Here is a 21676-nt window from a genome sequence, read left to right as displayed (position 1 = left end):
GTTGCTTTTGCACATTTATCAAGACCAAATGACATTCTTGTATCATCCTGGAAAGGTTTTGATTTTGACAACTTGCAATTGTGCTTTCAGTTCCTCATTTGATGAGCTGTACAGTTTTAAATCATCGATAAAGAGAAGATGAGAACTCTTTACACTTTGCTGTTTTCTAGGAGCCAAATTATAGCCATGATCAGATTACTGCAAACTGGGTGCAATCCTAGAGTCCCTCAACAATGTTGACTTGCTACAAAAAGGGTTTACACAGACAAATGATTGGTACCAAAGCCACGGACTTTAACTAAATGCAAAAAAATGCATGATCATCCCTTTCGGCAAAGGGGAAGTCACTGAAAATTCCAATATTAACAGTAACCCCCTTGGCTCAAACCCTGTTGAGAGATTTGGGAATACAGGTTGATAGCACCCTTAACATCGTTCATCATGTGTTCACAGTGGTAAGGAAGGCTGCCTACGTTGCACATCTGATAAATAAGGGTATCCAATCCAGAGCTAATGATGTTATAACTCCCTTCTGCTAATCCCTTATCAGACCAGTAATGGAGTGCAACACTCCCTACTGTATGTACCTCACCAGACACCTGCAGCAACTGGAGAGACCTCACCAGTTTCTCACCAAGAAAATTCAGTGCTTTCAAGACCTTATCTACATGGACAGACTGAAGGCCTTGTCACTGTACACTCTATAGGCTGCTGAAAGGCGACTTGTGGCTGGTCTGCAGAGAGGTCCCAGACCCTGCCCCAATGGAAATGCTGCATATCCATAAGTTTAAATGGGACAAGATTCACTCGCCGTAGGGATCGTAACCTAGCCTGCAACATTAACAGGACATGCTGGAGAGACAGATGTGTCTTCCCAGAGATTGCAACTCCTCTGGAACAAACTCTCAATTCACGTAAAACAGAGCTCCAGAATGGCCATATTTAAGCATAACATCAACAACCGGATGGGAGACCATAAATTTATCCCAGGGGTGTCACCTATGTCCCTCTTGGATAAGGGCAGCTGGTGCTGATCATAGACTTGCGCTCCAAATATAAGCTATACAACTTGATCAATAAGGGAACAAGGGTACAACATGGCTAAGCTTATAAAGGCGTAGGGGCCAATAGCCTAGTAACCTCTTATGAACCTATAAAGCACACTGTTTGTCATACTTTGATACCTCTGGAGACTCTGTTACATGACATTGCCATGGAGAAGAGGGCAGTTCTGTGTCTGCCTCAGGGAGTTAAAGCCAGTCACTTGGACAACTTGGCTGTGGTTTGGCACTTCAACAAGCAGGGAGAAATGCAATTCAGACCACTGTGTCAAGAGGCATTCGTAGTATAGAAGTCATCAAGACAGTGTACTACTCTGTCGCTATACATATTCTGTCAGAAGCCAGTTCTGTGGGAGAGACCTTGTTTCCCAATACATGGTTGCTAATCCTCTCAGTAGTAGAAAGTATTCTTCTCTTTCATGACTAGTGGGCACTCTAGTATGTAAGCTCTTTACATCACCAGCCAACTCCATGTATCCTGGTTTCTTTTCCTGCCTGATCATTTTTCAAGGAGTCAAACCAGAGATGTCCTTTCTCATCACTGGCCAGATGGACTCTCGTATATTTTCCTCTGACGATAAGATTCTTCCAGATAGACGGACTCCTCCAAATTCAAGATCATTTTAATATGTCATTACAGGCTTAGACAAGCCCAGTTCTAACCTTTTGATGGCTTTCTTCTACAGAAGCTTGTCTGTCTTTGTCTCTTTAAGACATCGCTGTCTCACCTTTTAGCAGTCTTTGCATACAATCACACACGCAAACTAATATTGTGACTTCCTCAGTTGTATTGAAATTTGAAGGCTCTGCTTTTACTCAGATGTTTTTGTTGTTTATTCCTAACCAAGACCTTTAAACCAAAAAGGTTTTTTAGGTGAAGCGGGACTCCCTTTTCTGTCTAGGCAGTCATAAGGGGCATAAACCCATTTACCTCAGTTGTTCACTTAGTTCTTCTATGTCTTTCTGACTTTTGACTCTCTAGTCTTATTTACTCCACTATTAAAGATAATTTGGCAGCTGTCTATCTTTTCATTCAAGTTCTTTCCTCCTGTCCTTTGATGTTAAGGCAGTCTTCTATGCTGCCTTATGTGATTGTCAGGGATTGTGGTATCTGTCCCGCCTGTCCTGCGAGGTATGAGTGACCAAAAAAGTGTATGGTAAATCTGTATCACTCTGTCAGGAAATAAACCCAGCCACACCCATATAAGCTTTATGCTGCCCTGCTGCATAGCAGTCATAATCACTGCTCCCTAAGCGGTTGCACACCTTGATACCAGTCTAGTGCCTTCCACTGTGGTCTTACCAAAAATAACTGCAAATTTGTCCAAGATTTTTCAGACGCTTACCTTTCAGGAGGGATTAATTTTATTTGTCCTGTACTAATGCCCATTTCCTGGTCTTTATAGTAACATTGCTTTGAACTAGACTGCTGTAGCACATAAAGGACACGCACCATACTGTTCATCCTTACAGTTGACTGCTAAATACTGGCATATGTAACAGTAGTTGATCGAAAGGCAGAAGCCGGCCATTGAGTTCACACTAGTTCAGTATATGTATATCCTTAAGGTAGCACATAAGCAACTAGCCACAAGTATTTAAAACAAAATAATACATTTTATTTGAGTTAAACTTGAATGCAGTTTATAAAACCAAGTACAGGAACAACTTTACCTTTGCATAAAGAATAATAAATGGGTTTAAACAGGTGGCATAAAGAAGAATTCTGTATATCTGGCTCTCACTACCAATAGCCATGTTCAAACAGCAGCTGTACAGTTTCTGAGGCAGAGATCTTCCAGCAGGAAATGTGACCAGGAAGTGCAAGCCACTCCTAAAATACGTCAAAAACAGGGCAGTAAATGAACCGGTAAGAGTCACAATGACATTCTCCTATCCCTGGGTTGTGGGCAGGTTTTCTTCAATTTGAAAACTAAATGCATATCTTCTGCTCCAGTTTCGCTGCACAGGAGTGGTTTTATTAAGTCTGTCTCATGGTCTTGTACAGACTGTTGACTATTTTTGTCAGCTGGTTCTGGTAAGAGGAATTATTATTATCCTGAAGAGATTCAAGAAACTGAATCTGGAGAGGAACGTGTTGGGACAAATACATTATTTTTCTCATCAGAATTCTGATGGAGTCAGAAGAGCATGTTTGAATCATTTCCAGAATGTGCCAGTGGGAAAAGACACAGCTTTCTGTCCCTCAGAAAATACTATGAAATGTTACAGGTAGAATTTCCAGATTTCACCCCCCCCCCCCCCAGCTGCCAGCATTGGAGGAGGTTTTTGTCGCAGCCTGTGTTTTTTCCTGATGGCTAGCCTTCTGCACCTGAGAAAGTAGATTGTGCACATATTCTGATTAATTGTAAAAGTATGAGGAATGTTTTGTCTGCATTTTCTTGCGATGAATAAAAATGCTTTGCATGATTTACTTTCTTTTTCTCAGGTCACTACTCCTTGTTTAAACTGTTTTTGACTGTGATGGTACATATGGGGCTGTTGCCACTTCTCCTGTGTTGAGGTGGTTTGCCTGTCTGCATTCTTAGAACCTCCCAGATGTAAAAAGCGAGATTTTAAATCGCCTGTGGATGGAGATTAGTTTTGTCCCTCTGCTACAGAGGTCATCAAAAATGTGATGAGAAGGGTAAGCTGATTTAGGGAATCTCTCCAAATTTTCAGCCCTCATTTTCTAAATTTTCCGAGGGTTTTTCTGCTCTCTCATCCAGTTTTGGCAAGAAACTAAGCAAACCATTTCAGCAAAATGCTGATAAACAGATGTTTAAAAAACAATGGCAGGAAGGTTTCAAAAAGAAAGCAGGAAACCCTGCAGAACAAAGAACAGAGAAGTCAAAATGACTGTGTAAGGGACCGTGTCAGCCACTCCCATTCTTGCAGTCCTTTATCCCTTCCAGAAGTCTGACTCTCCATTTCTCTCTCGTGAAATTGTTTCAGACAAATGGGTTCTGAAACCTGATTCAGCAGGGCCACAGATGGCAGTGGGAAGAAAACCCTCCTTTTTCCCCAGGACCAGTTCAGGTTGTTACAGATGATACCACAGTGATGTGGTACATAAACGAGCTAGGCAGAACCAGGACTTATCTCCTGTGCAAACTAACCTTGTTAGAATGGGATATAGATTTACAGCACAATCTCAATGTGCAGACTTACTGGATTCCATTTGAGCAAAATTGGGTGGCAGACCAGCTAGGAAGGATAAAGCCAGATCCTCATGAATGGAAACTAGATCAGGGGGTCTTCCAAGATTTGCTCCATCTGGGGGAAGTTCCTCAAGTAGATCTTTTTGTCTCCTCTTTGAAGAATTGGCTGGTGAAGTTTTGCTCCGTGACTCCATGCAAGAAAGCCTGGAAGACAATGTTGTTCTTTTCCTTAGACAGGAATGTTCATGTATGCTTTCTACTGATATCCAGGGTACTTCTAAAGATTCAAAGGAATCCTCCAAGATCATTGCAGTGCCTCCCTTCTGAGCCCAGGCAACAGTGGTGGTTCTTTCTTTTGGAATTGGCCAGGAGCATTTACCACAAGCTTCCTCACAGACTGGATCTACTCACACAGGAACAGGGGTGTTTGATACATCCTGACTCCAAACAACTTTAACTGATTGCCTGTAGGACAGGGTCTTAATATCTTTTAGGCAGGTGTTGTGCAGCAGGTACTAATGGAGGCAAGAAGGGCTGTTGCTACAAAATTGTGTATTAGCAAATGGAGAAGATTTTCTGTTGGTGCCAAGAAAATAACCAGCACCCTTTTCAGAGCTAGTGTTCCCCTGGTTTTGCAATATTTGCTAGAGTTATTTCCTATGGCCTGCCTTACTCCTCTGTCATGGTTCATTTATCTGCCATTTCAGCATGTCCATCCATGAATCCCCCTCCTTCAAGGCATTCCCATGTTGAAATGTTTTTGAAAGTGGTTTTGCAGTAGACTTCCAAGAAAACTTGATTCCTCATTGGGATCTTAATGAGAAGCCACTTGGTTTGTTTGAACCAGCTCACCAGACTAGCTTGAGGTTCTTAACGGGGAAAATAGATTTACTGGTTGCTCAGACCTCTGCAAGAAGAGTATCTGAATTGAAAACTCTTATGGCGGTCAACCTTATTTTCCACAGAGATGCTCTTTCCTTGAGAACTAATCCTTTTTATGCTTAAAGTGGTATCCATGTTTACTTTAAGCAAAACTCTCCATTTCCCGCTTTTCTTTCCTGAGCTCCAAAATGAGGGAGAAAGGGTACTTCATATCTTGGATGTCCACAGGCAATCTTGATAGAAATGAAGTTTTTCAATATTTCTTTGGCTATTATCTTTTGTTATTCCCACCGTAACAAACTATTTCAGGCAGGGTCAAGACGCATTCTACCAGGGCCTTTCTTGCATACATCTCTGGCTTTTTGGAATGGATTGTGCTTTAGAAGTATTCTAGCTGCAGCAACATTGTTTTCTGTATGTAATTTTACAACACACTATAAAGTAGATTCCTTCTCCAGGTTTAGGTAAGGCTTTGCTGCGACCATTCTCGTAGGGCTTCTGGATCAATCTCCTGCCACCTCCCAGTTGTTCTAAGCTATGATGATCTACCCATGTAGCTTAGACTACTACAGCAGTGATCAATATGAAGAACATAGTGCTATTGTGTAAGTAAACTTACCATAACAGTAGATGGTGGAATAACTGCTGCAGAAGCCTTTCCCTCCCATCATCCCCTTGTTTTTTATGCCAGGGCGTGGGCATTTATTTTCTGTTACTTCGTGCAATATCCTCTCGGGGCTTGGCCTCCCTCTCTCACTTAGTATGAAATCTCTGAAGGGCTTAGTGCCCAAACCTTTAGTCAGCTTAGCTCGAGCTTTGTAATAATGGTTTGGGTGCATGGAAGGTGCCTGGAAGCTGGCCAGCTGTCGTATACTATGCAGGATATAACCCGTATAGGTTAGGCTACTGCAGCAGTGGTCATTTGAACATCTACTGTCATGGTGAGTTTGACACAACTATATCTTCCTTTATCCAAGTCTTCTACAAAGTGAGTCTTGTACTCCTCAGAGTTGACCCCCCCCCCTTGCAAGTTTTGTTTATAAAAAAAAAAAACTTGATAAAGACCAATCAAATGTCATCTGCTCTGAACTTTTATGGAAGTTCTGGATGACAAAGCGAGACCTAACTCTCTTACCTTGCCCCAGGAGATCACAAATGTTGGTTATGCAGCAGTGTGGGAGCTGTCTGCTGACGTAACTTCTTCCATAGTGCAGATTGCAGTAGGCCTGCAGGTTCAACCTGGAGTTCTCCTAGGTGGTCCCTTTCTGTTGATGTCCTTGGATATCATCAGGGTGTTACAGTACCCCTTTTCCAAAGCAGGTCAGCCTTTTGCTTGTTCTCCAATGGAAGCATGATGTGTGGGAAGAGGCTGCAAAGCAGACAGCAGTGAATAAGGCTTCCACACATTGGAGGCCAGATAGCCTTTCTCTGGACAGTGAATCACATGTGATGGAAGTTTGAGATGCATGCCTGCAACATTATCTTTTATATACAGTTACCACATCTGTACTTCCAGGGGACTCTGTTGGTATATCAGATGTTCATTCATTCAAGCCTATAGCACCTTTTTGTATACTTCCAGTTAATACCCATGGCTCCATATGGCGTCCAGACCTCTCTTGGGTCTGACTTTTACTATGTCACTTGCCAGCTAATAATAGGCAGGATTGAAAAGGGTAAGACGTTATCAATAAAATTACACTATAATTGTTAATATAGGATGGTCCACAATAGAAAAGCCTTGATTATCTTGTGCTTTTTTAAGTTGATTTTTCAGAAAATGCTGTGGAATACAATAATGTGTGTATGCTGTAAAGAGGTGCGACATTCCAAACCACATAGGTGTTAGTCAACTCATTACAGCCGAGTGCACCTCCAGGTGTTTCTGCATTTACCTCCTAGTACGCCTCTAGGCATCAAATATTGCTTGTTCATATTTGCATTATTAATTCCAAAATCATGATACATACAAGGTATCAGAATATTTTTCTTGAAGCATACATGATGACAAACACAGTTGAATTGATATTTGACCTCTGTCAGTGAATATTTGTTAGAACTGTAAGGTGATAACTTCATTTTTTTAAAGGCTCAAGCCACACCCACTGGGAGTTACACACTCAAAAGAGCTGTACTGGAGGGAATGAATTAGAGAGGCAAGAGAAAAGAAAGATGAGAGGTTTAAGTGTGTCTTATTAAATAAATATTTCATAGTCAAGTTTGTTTTTGGATAGAAATGCAGGTGCTAACTAGAAATTCAGGTCAGGCTTTTATTATAGAAAGAGAGAGAGAGTCATTAAAGCTAAGCTGTCTTTAGGTAGTGGAGAGCCAGCTAAAGATAAGACTAGCAGGATGCTCTAAAATATGTGGGAGTGTGCACACACTGCTTCAGTGCTGGATATACAGAACACACCTCCAAGATTAATAAGACCTCCTCAGGTGAAATAAAAATATAACAGAAAGCAAGACGTATAAATTGGACACGACAAATGAGGCATTCACCTGTACAAGTTCAGTTAAGGGAATTTGCCAGTGGGGAAAAATATTTAAATTAGTTGAGCTGTATCCAAGCCGAGACTGTCTGTACTGCCAGAGATGGTAAAAGCTCATCACCTGAGTTGGACACTGATGGGCCTTCTTGAAAGGGCAGATACTGAAAAGGATAAAAGAGAAAAAGGAAGAATGTAATGGAGAGTAAAAAAAGAAACCGCTGTATATGATGTTTTGAAAACAGAAGGAAAGTAGCTAAGTAAGGAAGGCAAGAAAGTAATTGTAATAGAAGAACCACAACATAGGAATTAGTCAAGTGGAAAAACAAATGGCACTAACAAATTCCCTACACTTGTGCATCAAGAGTTACAAGCATTAATAACCTGCATGAATGTTTGCAACAGAACACAGAAGAAACCATAGGAAAACAAGGACTCTAAAATGCAGTCATTCTCAATTCACATATTGTAGCCACACACAATATAAAAAAACAGTGGGTCACAATTCAGTAACTACTCAACACTAGGCTACATAACAAAATAGTGGACAAATACAGTTGATACTCTACTCCAGGCAGGACAGTCAGGCAAGCCCTCGAGACTACTGCTGCCCACCCACAGGTGGACTGTAGTCTCCTCAAGACTACAAGCACAACTTTGCTGAAAATTATTTCCAAGTTATTGCTTCTTAGCAGCCTCCTATTACTGTGTCTTCTATGTGCTATGTCAGAACCCCATCCAGTGCAAACTCCTCTGCATTCTGCTAAACTAATGTTGTAGTGGGTCAAACCACCACGGTCCAGCCAAATGTCCAAAAGATGTATAAAAAGGCAAACAATTTATTGGAAAAAGGTTAGCGCTTTCGCTGGGTTACCGCTTCATCAGACCAAATGCAGAATGAAAGTAAAAACCCCATATTTAAAACAACACTCGACCAATCCGTAAGAAACAATTAAAACGGAACCAATTAAAAACAAACATGATCTTACATCATCTTCTGCCTAATAAGGCAGGCTTAAGGGAAGTGCCATTGTTAAGGCCTGGAAATTCATAAGCCCTCATAGAGATAATCCATTTCAGTTTGCATAATTCAACTCATTCAAAACACTTTTGCTGATTCTCTCTCACATATATGATGTAAGACATTTCCTATGGTGCATTTTTCACTGATTTGTCACAGATTTTCTGTTGGACTTGCCTGGCTATACAATACCTCTCTCGGAGTCTCTCTGGAGGCAGCTAAAAGTCAAAATTTGCTCCACTTGTCCTTTATCGTTTTCATGCAGATAACTGGGTGATTGAAATGGTATTCAGAGGGTACTCATTTCCATTTGTTACCCTACTGCCCCCTCCCCCCTCATCTGTCTCTGCTGGATATTCATTCTATCAAAGCAAGCAGCAAGGAAGAAGGTGTTTTAAATGTGTTGTAATGAGGCACCATCCAGGGGGACTCGTGAGCCTAAAGGCTTAGGCCAGTATTCCAGACTGGTGTCAAAGAAGACAAGGTCTCAGGCCAGTACTGGATGACAGGAGCCTAAATTATTTTTCATCAAAAAACCTGATAACGGTGCTTGTTAGAAATGAACTGGATGTGCCCCTTGGACCGCCAACATACTTACTTTCATATAAAAATTGGTAACAAGGCAAGGAAGTAATTGTAACAACAGAAGAGCCACCTGTTGGTAAAGACTGTTTTTGGTTGATAATAAACGCTTGGAATTCAGTCGCTGTGGCCAGTGGTGGTTCTGTTGTTACGTTGGACTCTTGGTTATCTTGTTTGAAGTAATTGTACTTATGGGTAGGATCCAGTCATTGTCTGCTCTGGACTCTGTTTTCTCTCCTCTATGCCCACAGGGTGCCCAGCAAGTGTAGTTATGTCTTGTAGAAGTTCCCCAGTGTCTGAGAAGTTGAAATCTTCCCTTGCTGAAGTAACTTGTCTTCTTGCTGTGTGATGGAGCTGGTCTGCTGCAGCAAGTCTGCTTAAATTGTTTTTTTTCCCTTGGGATTGCAGTGACCCTTGCAAAAAGCATCACCTGTTTCCAAACCCTGCTTTTCATTGGATGCACCCTAGATGCCAATCTTTGAGCTTTTTTTTTTTTTCCCACAAGAGAGATTACTTTCCCCTTCAGAATGCAGTAGCTCTAATTCATTCCTGCTGGTATATGGTGGTCTTAAAGCAGCATGACTTGGAACCATAATTGCCAGTCATATTTCCAGCAAGGCCATTTGTCTGTCAGAAAGTCTGTTCTGCTGTGCACTTGTGATCCTTGAACATGTTTTGAACCTTTCAGTCATCGTGAAAATTTTCTGTCTATTGGGAAGTCTTTGGTGTGACCAATTTTGTGTTTGCAAACAAAATCAAGTGTCCTGACTATTGCATAATACTGTCTGTGGGAGAGGTAGTGGTATACGGTCATTAGTCTTCTAGCCACCTCTACACTTTTCGACCATATCATCTGAGATCAGATTTATCCAGAAAGACAAACCGCAGAAGTCTAAAATTTGTTGCCCTCTCTTTAACCTCTCCTGATGTGGCTCCCCTGTTTCAGCATTACCTTCTGGAGAAGCTGTTTTTCTTGCATCCCTTTTTGATTATAATATATTAACATTCAGGAAAACCCCACCCAAGCCTGCAGTCTGTAAAATTGTCAGTATGGCTTCTCCAGTTCTACTGATAGCAATTCCCCTTTCTCAGACAAGGCAGGCATAATCATTTTATCATCCCAAAGGTTTAAAAAGTGGACTTTTATTTTCCATTTGGGTAGCCAACAAAGGTTTAGATTAGTTTTCATTTCCCCTATCTCCTCTTCTGGACTACCTTTCTGAAATGTATTTGAACTTTAGCTGCTTTCTGTCAAAGTTCAGTTAGCTGAAACCTCTAACTTTCATTCAGGAGTGACACTTTACTTGTTTCTCTTAAGTCTCCAAAGCCTTTTGACCTGGCACTTTCCATATTAGACCTCCCAATGGAGATGCATTTTACCTTCAGCATTATTTTCCTTCTTTCTTAACTCTCTCCATAGTGGACTGAAAGCATATGTTCTAGAAGACCATATTTGTATTGACAGTTACTTTGACTAGAAGAAGAATCTGAATTACTGACAGTTTCTCTAAAAACATCTTACTTCAAGTTCTGCAAAGTCTGGGTGACAGAACAAGCCCATGTTTCTCAAATGTACTTCAGAAGCAAAGTTAAAACAAGCCATAAGCGCACCTGTTTCCTTACTGTTCAGTGATGGGATCCTCCTCCATTGCATGAATGTCCACAGGCAGCTTTGGTCCTATATGGTCAGGATTAAATCTTTCCACAGGCATGATTGACCCGGATGTGTCAAAAGGTTTCTGAGCCCGCCCCCCTTTTATAGGTAGGTAGTATGTTGGTGGTATTGAAAATGGTCATACAAAAGGTAGTAAGAGCCTGCCTTCAGTTTCTATGGCTCATTCTACTAGAGTTGTAGCTACATCTGTTGTGTTTAATTACTGCATCTTTTGATGTGTGCAGCTGCAACCTGATATTTTCTTAATAACTTTGCAAGGCACCATTATTTGGTTGTGACTTTTGTCCAGGCTTTCATTTGTGGTCACCATTATCCATACAATATTACTATAATGATGACCACACAGGAAGATGAGCTACAGAATCTATCATTTTCATAATGACAGATCTGCAAGAGTAAGGCTCATCCTGTGTAACACCCCACCCCCATTGTCGCTCTGGTTTGGAGTATTTTTCCTTCCTTCTCTTCACTGTTCAGCACTACAGCTGAATATTTTGAGAGACTTGCATACAATATTTGCAATGCAGATGGAGAAATTTCCTGGTAGCTAAGGCCAGTTTTATCTGCTAAGTGGTCTTAATGCCTGCAGCATTAGCCCTGCTTGGTTGTAAAGGATGGATCTTGCAGATCTGTCATTGTTAAGTAAGCAACTTTTCACTTTCTAGTGACCTAGAATTGGGAGTGTAGGAACTGATTTTTTGGGGGGATATAGAGTAGCTGTGTGTTTGTTTTGGAATAACTTTTTGAGGAAAACGGCATTAGGTTTCATCTCTATGGGGTGAAAGTTGGGTTGCCATCCTGGGGTTATCAGGAACATTGTTTTTAACTGAAAAGGTGAGAGAGAAGTTTCTCAAACATATAGTCACTGTTTTTATTTAAACTATGCTGGGGTTAAGTGGTGATGACCCTGAAATGGTGATATAAACTCAGTTTTCCTTGAAGATGGAAGTAGGCATCGTTTTGATGGGATAGATTGCATGAACTAAACTATTATTCACTGAAGTGAAGTGAGACTACTAAGTAATTGTCTGTTTTATACTTGGAATAATGTATAGTGCCAAGTGTGGATTAGTTGGCCAAAGTTTTCAGTTTAGTGGCAAGTTAAGTAAGTACTAATGAAGAAGCTAGTGAACTTGGTAGTAAAAGCAAGAAAAACTTGTTCTGTTTTTCCATTTTGAGCATTGTGCATATTTATAAAGGTCCACTAAAACGAAAATTCTTTTTTGCTCAAATTGTACATTGATCCACATCACTTAGTTTTATGTTTGACTTGCGTTGGGAAGGGCTTTGCATTCTCATATAGAAAGTGGAAGCCTCACCACAGATGCACAAATTATATTTGATATACCATTAGTATGAAATGCTTTTCCTAGTAATGCCATAATGTGACAGTCAGATGTTCTGAAATGCATACCTTATGTGTAACCCTGTCTTCCTTCATTTTTTGATGCAAAATTCAAGCAGGAGAGCAGTTGTGCCCCCATCGGGACCCAGTAAAGGTTGAAGTACTGTAATGAGTGTTGGCATTTCATTTTTGTGACAATTTGTGGTTCTTATATAAACTTTGTGTGCTGCTGTCTGCAGTATTGTAAGGCAGAAACTCAAAAATCTTTGTTGCTGTTTATGACAGAACATCATTTCGGCATTACACTGGTCACCACTTGTGAAGGACCTTATTATATCTGGAGATGAAAAGGGAATTATTATTTGTTTTTGGTATAATCGAAATGATACCCAGCAGTTGTTCCCAGAGCCCAGAACCATCTTCTGCTTGTCTTGTTCTCCACATCATGAAGATCATGTTGCAGTTGGGTAAGTGCTGGCAGGCTACAAGGATGTGCTTCCTGTCCATGTAAACTGCAGTTTGCAAAACTTAAACTCTCTTTAAGTAAGGAGCACAAAATGATATTTCTAAGAAAATATTTTAGTAAGTGGTGCAGCATGTTGAAAATAGTCTTTAAGACTAAACAGTCAATGTTTGTAAATTATGTGTAGTTTAAAAATATAGTATTGTCAGGAAATAAAATTAAATCTGTGGATTGTGTTGGCTATTCATGATGCTAAATTCTCCAGTTTAGTTCCTGGTTGGGTTTTATGAAGATTATACTGGTCTTTTATGTGATTGACAGCTGCTTCCTCCTCTCTTATCTTGGAGATACTCTCAGTTACTTTAAGGAATGTCTTTGTCCTTTGATTTAAATCTTTACTCCTGTTGTGTGCTGAGATGCATTTTGACTACTTTGTACCCCTTTAATGTCATAGAACAGTACCAGAAAACACATGATTCCTGAATTTTTTGTTTGTTCTGTGACATCCCCATACTGGGCCAGTAATAAAGGGGCTTGAATCTTTACCACTGACACTGGAAAGGGACGTTCACCTGGAATACAAATGGAAACACTCAGTATTTCCAGATGCAGCTCTCTGCACCAAGTACAATTTCCCTTAAGAGCACACAGCGAACACAGTTAGCCCGGGGTCTGAGTTTGTCTCCCTCCATGACCCCAGTAAGACTCCCCACTGGTACAGCTCTAGGGTTAGGTCCTCAGCCGAGTGTCCAAGCTAAGTCCTCCAGCACCCTCTCTGTGAAACCAGTGCTTCATGTCCCTTCTCCAAGTAGATGACGCACACACATTGAGAGATTTGCTTTTCCACACCCACACACCCCTACCTGGGAAAGGTTGGCACAGATTTACCTGCTGTGCTCCCTTCTGCCCGGAGTATAAGGTAATTATCACTGCCACCAGACACTCTACAATCAGCTACTCTAAGGCCCTTAACAAAGGGTGCCCAATTATACTGTGTAGTATTAATATTAATACAAATGATGGTAGTTGACCAAGACAGCTAGGCCTTCAGGACTGGCCCACACAGTGTCACCAAATAAATGTAAGAACTCTGAGGTTAAATACTTTTTAAAAGGACCAGCCACAATAGAAAAGTTTTTTTAAATACATTTAATAATAAATAATAAGAACTTGAAAATACTGAATATATATATATATATATATATATATATATATATATATATATATATATATATATATATATACAGTAAACAGATTTCAAATCACAGGAAATATTGAAAATAACATTGATGGACAGACTCTGACAAAGAAAAACAATATCTAAACTAAGCTTCACAATATTTTCCTGACTGACTCTAGGATAATTATTATTCCCTACCTACTTAATAGAGCAAGGCAGGTGATGTGGTGAATGGTCCTTGTTGTCAGGCCCATGACAAAATACTTAATACTGAGAGATTTCTCTGTGTAATATCTAAAATTTCCATGATGCCTGGTAGAATGACCTCATCTGGTCACCTGACTCCAGGTTCTCACACTATTCCCGTATGAAGCTTGAGATAGGATGATAGCATAAATATGATAAGATGCATATCTAAAGTTTTGCTAATGTTTATGGCACTGCGTGGAGCTTTCCCCTCTTTTTACTTAGCAATAGGCATCTGTACAAATCCGTTTGATATTCAAAATGCCATACAATTCTAATACATTTGTAACACAAGCATCGTGTATAATTCCATTTGATATTCAAAAGACATATCATTCTTTCTTTACAGAACTCCATCTGGGTATGCTAGCACTAGCCCATATTATCACACTGCCTTAAGGCAACTTTTAAGCCATTGTAAATTTTTTGGTGAGTTCTATAGTACTAAGTTTCGTTTTCTTTAGAAAAGTTTACTTTGGCCACTTGAAGCAATGCTTTTGTGTATATATGCTCAAACTCTTATGTCATCCAGGCTGTGAGGTGGGTGGTTGATATCTGAGCAGTCACTGAGTTGTGGTTTAGTTACCATAACTGTCATCCTGACGTATTTGATGATGTGTGAGTGACATACGTAAAAAAATAAAATAACAGAGATGTTTGCCTTTAAAAATGCTGTAAAGTATAATTTCAGCAGTAATGCAAATTAAATTATGTTGCCACTAATAATTAATGGTAACTCCATATTAAAATTGCATTTTTGATTACCAGGCCATCTAATATGCTTTTGATTGACTTTAACACTTAGATGAATGCATATAATGAAAATTATGTATTTCTAAAATCCCTACCTGATGTAAGTGATATGGAATAAGAAACGACCAGAACACTGGACTGGCTTTTTTTCTCCCTCTTCCTCTTGGGTTCATTCAAGTAAGTAATATAACCAGGTAGTTGAAAAACATTGGCTTTGAAGGTTTATGTCCAGAAGTTATGTAAAGTCTTGCTGGGCAATATTTAGATTGGAGAGTCATCTTAATTACTCAGAGAACTAAAGATATTGAAATAATACTAAGTATTAAAATAATTAGTTCAGTGTAACTTACTGTCTGTGATACCTGTGTGCAAAATAGTTTTAGTGATTACTGTATGAAAACATATCCAAAACGCAGAATCCTAAAGGTTTTTTAAAACACTGTATAAGAAAGCAATTACATTTCTCATTAAGTAAGTGGGATCAGAAATGTATAAGGAGATAGGTATATTAAGCTAGGTTCAGTTTAATTTTGGCAAGAATACAATTTTGAAGAAAATCTGGATTTCCGGGTATGTTTTGTAGGCTAATTATTGACATTAAGCAGTAGTCTCTCAGTAGGCTAAACTTGGTGGGTTTATTACCGGTTCCTTTTTATTTTTATAGCACAACTCCTTAAGGGTGCCCATGTCCTCCCTTGTTTTTGCATTGTGTTTAGAACCTTTGGAATCCTTAATTTTAGACTCCTTTGGATGGGCAGATCAGTTTAAATTTGCATTGTTTTCTGATGATGTACAATTATATTTAATGAATCCTGATCAGGCTGCACCTTTGTTATTTGACAAAATGAAGTAATTTAAAGATGTTATCTATTAAAATGTACGTGGTTCAATTAGTGGTTTATTTAAAACAAGCTTTTCTACAGTCTCCTGTCTGAAAGTCTTAAAATATAATAGAAAATGCAATAACTTGTATGGGAAAACAAGTGTGCCAGAGCGAGAGAGTACAATAATTTATATGGGAAGGCATGTGTGCCAGAGTAAAGGAATGCAGTCATTTATTTTGGAAGACAAGTGGCAGTGTGCCCTCTGAAAGTTTATTTACCATTTGTTAACAGAGGTAGAGCACTGATCCAGGCAGGCTGTTTTTAGGTTCATTCCATCCATTTGTGGTGTTTTACTCTTGCAATATGGGGGACTGAATATCTTGGAATTACTGAACTATAATAATTCTGTGCAGTTAAGATCATCTCCTTCAGTATGAGCGTTACAAGCCATGCTGAATGTCTGGCCCTGACACAGGCAGAACTGCCAAGAGAAAGTAATATATTCTTTCTTTTTTAATGCTATGGGACAACAACAAGACATATAGTTACAGAAAATACACAAACTGGCGAAGTTTTATGGAAGAAAGATACAAAAGGATGGAAAGAAATAGGGTAAAAGAAACAAAAATGTTACATCAGATTGGTTAAAAAGGAAGCAAAGTACCAGGATATTGTATGTCAACCACAAACCAAAAAGCAGTATTATTATAACCACAAGAAAGACCAGTGAAAGACGGCTCTACTTTCCACCCAGATGAATTTATTGATAAAACCTTATAGTCTCGTCTCTAGTGCCTCGGCTGTTGCCCTTACAGAGTAAAAAAACAGGATATTGTGTTTGTTTAAAAATGGGCAACGCATAGATTTGGGAAGAAGCAAAGGAAAGATTAAACCTGTGTGCAGAAGACAGATTGAGGTTCTTAGGCTTGCAGACCAGATTATCTTGGCATGTAAAAATATAACAATGTAGCCAAACAATCTGTCTTATCAGAACTTTTTAATAATTTAGAGGACAAGTATGGCTAAATTGAAGAGATTAGCAAGTATGAAATATAAAATGCTTCAAGAGATGAAAATTTGTCTGAGGGTCTGAAAAGGGACTGGAATAACTGGGAATGATTTTAAAATGCAAAATGTTGGTAGATTTGTCTGATGCCCGGATTATGCAAGAAATTTCATCTGTTTTCCTGGAAAAGCCTACACAGATGTTTTTTATATTTCAAATACACTTTAAACATATTTTGCAGGGTAGTAAATGTTAGGGATTGAAAGATGTGAAAAGATTGGTTTGGCAAATTGAAAGGTACGTTTCTTCTTGGCCATGATTGTTATGCCTGATACTAATAGAGTAAAAAGGCTTGAAAGTGGAAATCCAGGTTAGAACTTGCTTACCAAGGGATAGTAAGAATAATGGATAGTTTGGCAGATATGGAGTGCAAACGAGAAATGTATATTAAACAGATGTGTCCCATACTCTGAGTAGTGAGATGGGGTTGTGAATTTTACCATATAGAACTACTCGGCTAGAAAGGAGGTGGTGTACATAATTTCCTAGGTCTGGAATTATGCAGTCAGAAAAAATTGGACTTCTAAATATAGATAACTTTATTTTTGAGTTTAGTCACCATTTATTTTTATATTCTTATCTATATGGATATTATTATCTGCGGTGGTGGTGCTGCTGTAGCGCTGTCGCCTCACAGTAAGACTCTGTGCGGTTCGACTCTCAGCTAAGAGCATCTTCTGCATGGAGACGTGTGAATGGGCGTACCTTCGTTGAAGGTTGTGCGTTAGGGCTGGCAACTCAGCACGTAAAAATCAACTGCCAGTCATTAGCAGACCAGAGTTCCGCTGTGGCGACCCCTAACCGGGAAAAGCCGAAAGACTTAATTTTGGACAAGTCCATAAAATGTGTCCCTAGTCACCCTTTACCTCTAATCTGCATGCCCAACATTTTTGATGCGATTGTGGATACATTCTTATTTTATCAGGTGTGTTGTGCAGGCACTTCCATGAAAAATCCCAAATATCCTAGACTTTGTGTTATAATTTGGATCCTGATATATAGCTTGTCATTGTGCATTTGTATATTCTTTATCAATCTTTTTTCTCCCAGTCCTGTCTTGATTTATCCTCTTGTTTTTTGTAATTACTGTAGAGCACATTGCAAAACCTACTTACTAGTCTTTTTGCTTCGGAGTGTGCTCTGCTTATGTTCTTTTATTAGTAGTTTAGCTAATTCTGGTATTGAGCTTTTTCCCTTTGTCTCCTTGTGCTCTTTAATTTTAGTTACCAATCTCTGGGACCATAGAAAGTCACCATCCTCCAAAGGAAAAAAAAGATTGCATAATTCCTGGATATTGTCTCCCTTTTAGTCAAATTTCCACAAAATCTTGGTTCTTTACCCTTCTTGAACTACCCCTAGTCTCTTTCCCTAGTAGGTTCCAGCAAGCCTGTATATGCCATATTTTTTAATCCGTCTTCTTTCTGGGCTTGTGACCACATTACCATGATTATAATTACTCTGTTAACATAAAGTATTTCCTTTTAACATTGTATTGCATCTGTTGATCTTAAGTATACTAGTTTCAGTTGTGTTGCCCTATAGTAACCATGCAGATTTCGTAATCCCAATCTCCTCTGTTTCACAGGAATGATTTAATTTCTCTAATCTCTCCTAAGATCTTTTTTCCATCCCACCAGTAGTCTGTCTGATCCTCCTATAGCAGAATCCAGAACTTTCCTTTCAGTTGGTACAAAAGACTTGAACATAAAATTCATGGGACCACAAAACATCTTTATAGCCAATATTTTGTCTAAGTTCAAATTCATCACTTTCCATTGCTTCAGTTGCTCTATTGTCTTCTATTTTATCCTGTCCCCCATGTTTCCTTTGCTACCTTCTGAACATGCACATCTGTAAGAACTTCATTTCATAATGGCAACGCAAGTATGGGTATTGCTGCACCAGCTCAGGCCTAGGAGCATAGTATATTGCAGTAGCTTTGGTTTTACTTTGATTTATCTTGTACTCTGCCATATCCTGAAATTCCTTCAAACTGAAGAATACTTTTCCAGATTCCAATCTGGATCTGCCATATATAGTATAACATCTGCAAACAGTGTAATCCCCCCCCCCCCCCATCAATAACTTAAATGCTGTACTGTTATCATTTTAGCCATTAGTTGCCAATCCCTGGGACCATAGAAAGTCACCATCTTCCAATGGAAAAGTTCAGATTGCATAATAATAGTAATAACAGGAACAGAGCACATCCCTGCCTAGTACCTCATCTGAGGATAAATCTTCACATTAGGGATATTTACTATGATTCAGGTAATCAGTCGTATTATCTCAGGAAATCCAAACCTGATGATTTCTTAAAGAAAATCTTAGTGGACCCTGTCAAATGCCTTCTTAGCATCTGAACTCGTTTGGCTTTCCTGTTTCACTTCTTGGGTCATCATTGCATTCTATCAGTGTATTGTCTACCCCTTACAAACCCACACTGATCCATATTTATTGCTTTTTGTCAAAAGACTTGCCAGTCTCTGAACTTTTATTTCTGTAATCGTGGTTCCATAGATAAATCTGTATGATGCTGGGTCCACTGTGTCTTTTCTCTCCTTTGGAATTATTATTACTGCTTTTTTCCAGGCCCTTTGTAGCTGACCTCAAGCTAGTGTTTTATTAAATAAAACCTACCACACTTTCAATAAAGTCATACTTCCTTCTTTCCATGTTTCAGTAGGGAGGTCATCCTATCCTGGAATCGAGATTTTTCTATAGCTTATTTCATAACCTGTTCATTTACACCATTTAATTTTAATGGGGGTTATTAAACTTCATACTTTCTGATCTGACAGGCTAAGGAAAACCATGATTTCAGTAAAGACTTCTGTGTGCTTCTCTCAATCTCTTCTTTTTTCATCCTATAGTCTTTTGTAAAGTATCTGAAATTTTAATGGGACCTTTCTGTATCTGACCTGATTTGGGATCTCTGATTTCTACACCCCCTGTTTCTACTGCCTGGGCATCTGTGCTAAAGTTTGAGATTTTGAGTCATTCTCAAAAAGTATCTGTTTGAAGAGTAACTTTGTTTCCCTTATTGATCTTTTCCAAGAGATGTTGGGCAGATAAAATTGATTTAAGGACCTTTTTAATAAAGAATGAAATGAAAACAAGTGAGAAAATATATTCCACACAATTTATTTTTAATTTGAATATATATTTTTAATACAATTTAATTGCATGACAGTGAAGTAATTTTAAAAATCATCTGCTGCATATAGAAAAGCACTTGGACTTGAATGGAGTGGCAAGTTCCAGGCAGATAAAGTAGTATTTGGGTTTAAAGTTTGTGGGGATGTCCACATAGTCCTAAGAATGGACACTACTGTGAAATACATTGGCTGTGTGCAGTTTGAGAGTGGATTTTTTTGAGTAACCAGTATTTTACTTATGAAAAAGATGTAATTTTTAGTATCTTAATGTTCTTTCCAGTGCTGAGGTATTTATTTTGAATTCTTAGTCAAAACTGGTGACCTTTTCAAAACATGAGAACATAGGGGGCTTTTTCATATTTAGTGAATCATCATCTTGGGAATAGTCCACAATAGAGCTGCAAAAAGCATTTTCTTCTGTTTTTGACTAATATTATGTTACATCTCCATTTGAAGCATTTTGCTTAATTTCTAGATTCTTTAGTTATACTGTATTAAAATGAATGATTCTACCACTGTCTAGATAAGTCATTTAAAATATTCAAGTACCTTAGAGCCAAGTTTGATTACAGTCTTGGTTGCAAAGCTTGTTTGCTACAGCACTACCAGTAGGGAAACTGAGGGGCTGTGTGGAGCACTGTGATGGTAATGAGTAAATCACATTGTGTTTGTTTTTGAAGGTATAAGGACGGAATGATTGTTCTCATCGATATCAGCAGGAAAGGAGAAGTGATACACAGGCTGAGAGGTCACAATGATGAAATCCATGCTCTGTCTTGGTGCCCTTTACTTCAAAATGAGGAAGCTTTGTACTCTAGACAAGAAGAGATCCCTGGTATGAATTCTTATTACTGTTGAATTTAGTATTTTTAAATATACTTCACTGTTTGCCCTTGTACTTATGAGTATGGTGTGGAGAGGAGAGCATAGAACAGTATTAATTATGCAGTGAAATATGTACCCTGTTTTGGTGATGTCACTTTCCTGAAAATTGACAACCTTCCTTTTCACATCTCGCCAACTCACCTTTCCTCTCTCTTCCCTTATATGTACTGTATCTGCTTTCTGTCTTGTAGCTTCTATGCCAATAGCCTTTTTCAATTGCATCTCTTCAGTTAAGATAGTAAATTGGTTTTGAAACTGCATATAGATGCTTTTTATTATTTTTTGTTTCGTCTTAAACTGCGGTAACATGTTGAGTATCTGTAATAAAAGTTGTTCAAATCACAATAGACATATTACACATTGAGTGCCATGCTTACTTTCCAAATTCTGGAAAAGGCAACTTTACGCACCTTTCTGCTGCAAGAAAGGTCCCTGACAAAGTACTGTTAAGCTGTCTTTTGCTGGAGTATAACAGCAGCTGGTGCTTTAAAAGCTGTAATACTCTTTGGTGCAACACAAAAGGTGGGAGAGTAAAGTGACAGCTTTTAAAGCCATTCTTTCATCAGGACATCTTTTGGTCACTGTCTGTGCAGCAGCATTACGAGTTTTCAGTTTTTTTTCTGCATCTAGTAAAACATCAAAGCAGCTAACGTTCCAAGCACTGCAAAGAATTATAATTTGATATCTCCAGTCATAACTCTGTTTATGTATCCTCCTCATAGATATCAAGATTCATCTCTCATGCCTCGTTTTGCTGATGAGGTGAATGTCTTGGCATCCTTGTTTTGAGCATTTAACGACTTGGTTGCATTTGGAAACCAGATCATAGTCTTCTAAAGTTTGATTATTGTTGACTCCTGCTGCAAAACACCTTAAGACGGTATG

General features: G+C 38.9%; 1 protein-coding gene across 3 annotated transcripts in view; it reads left to right on the top strand.

Moving 5' to 3' along the window:
* The window catches only part of GEMIN5 (gem nuclear organelle associated protein 5), a 1677795-nt gene that overhangs the window by 83243 nt on the left and 1572876 nt on the right, over positions 1-21676 (top strand). For 2 of the 3 annotated variants that reach the window (XM_044069545.1, XM_044069544.1), the window contains exons 3-4: positions 12502-12683; positions 20587-20741. In XM_044069545.1, the coding sequence (XP_043925480.1) occupies positions 12502-12683; positions 20587-20741 (337 nt within the window). The remainder of the gene's footprint in view (positions 1-12501; positions 12684-20586; positions 20742-21676) is intronic. The other variant, XM_044069546.1, reaches the window with a different exon arrangement.

This window comes from Protopterus annectens, chromosome 4.part0, assembly GCF_019279795.1.
Source record: "Protopterus annectens isolate FY-2018-M chromosome 4.part0, PAN1.0, whole genome shotgun sequence".
NCBI lineage: Eukaryota > Metazoa > Chordata > Ceratodontiformes > Protopteridae > Protopterus > Protopterus annectens.
This window is presented reverse-complemented; position numbering and strand designations above follow the sequence as displayed.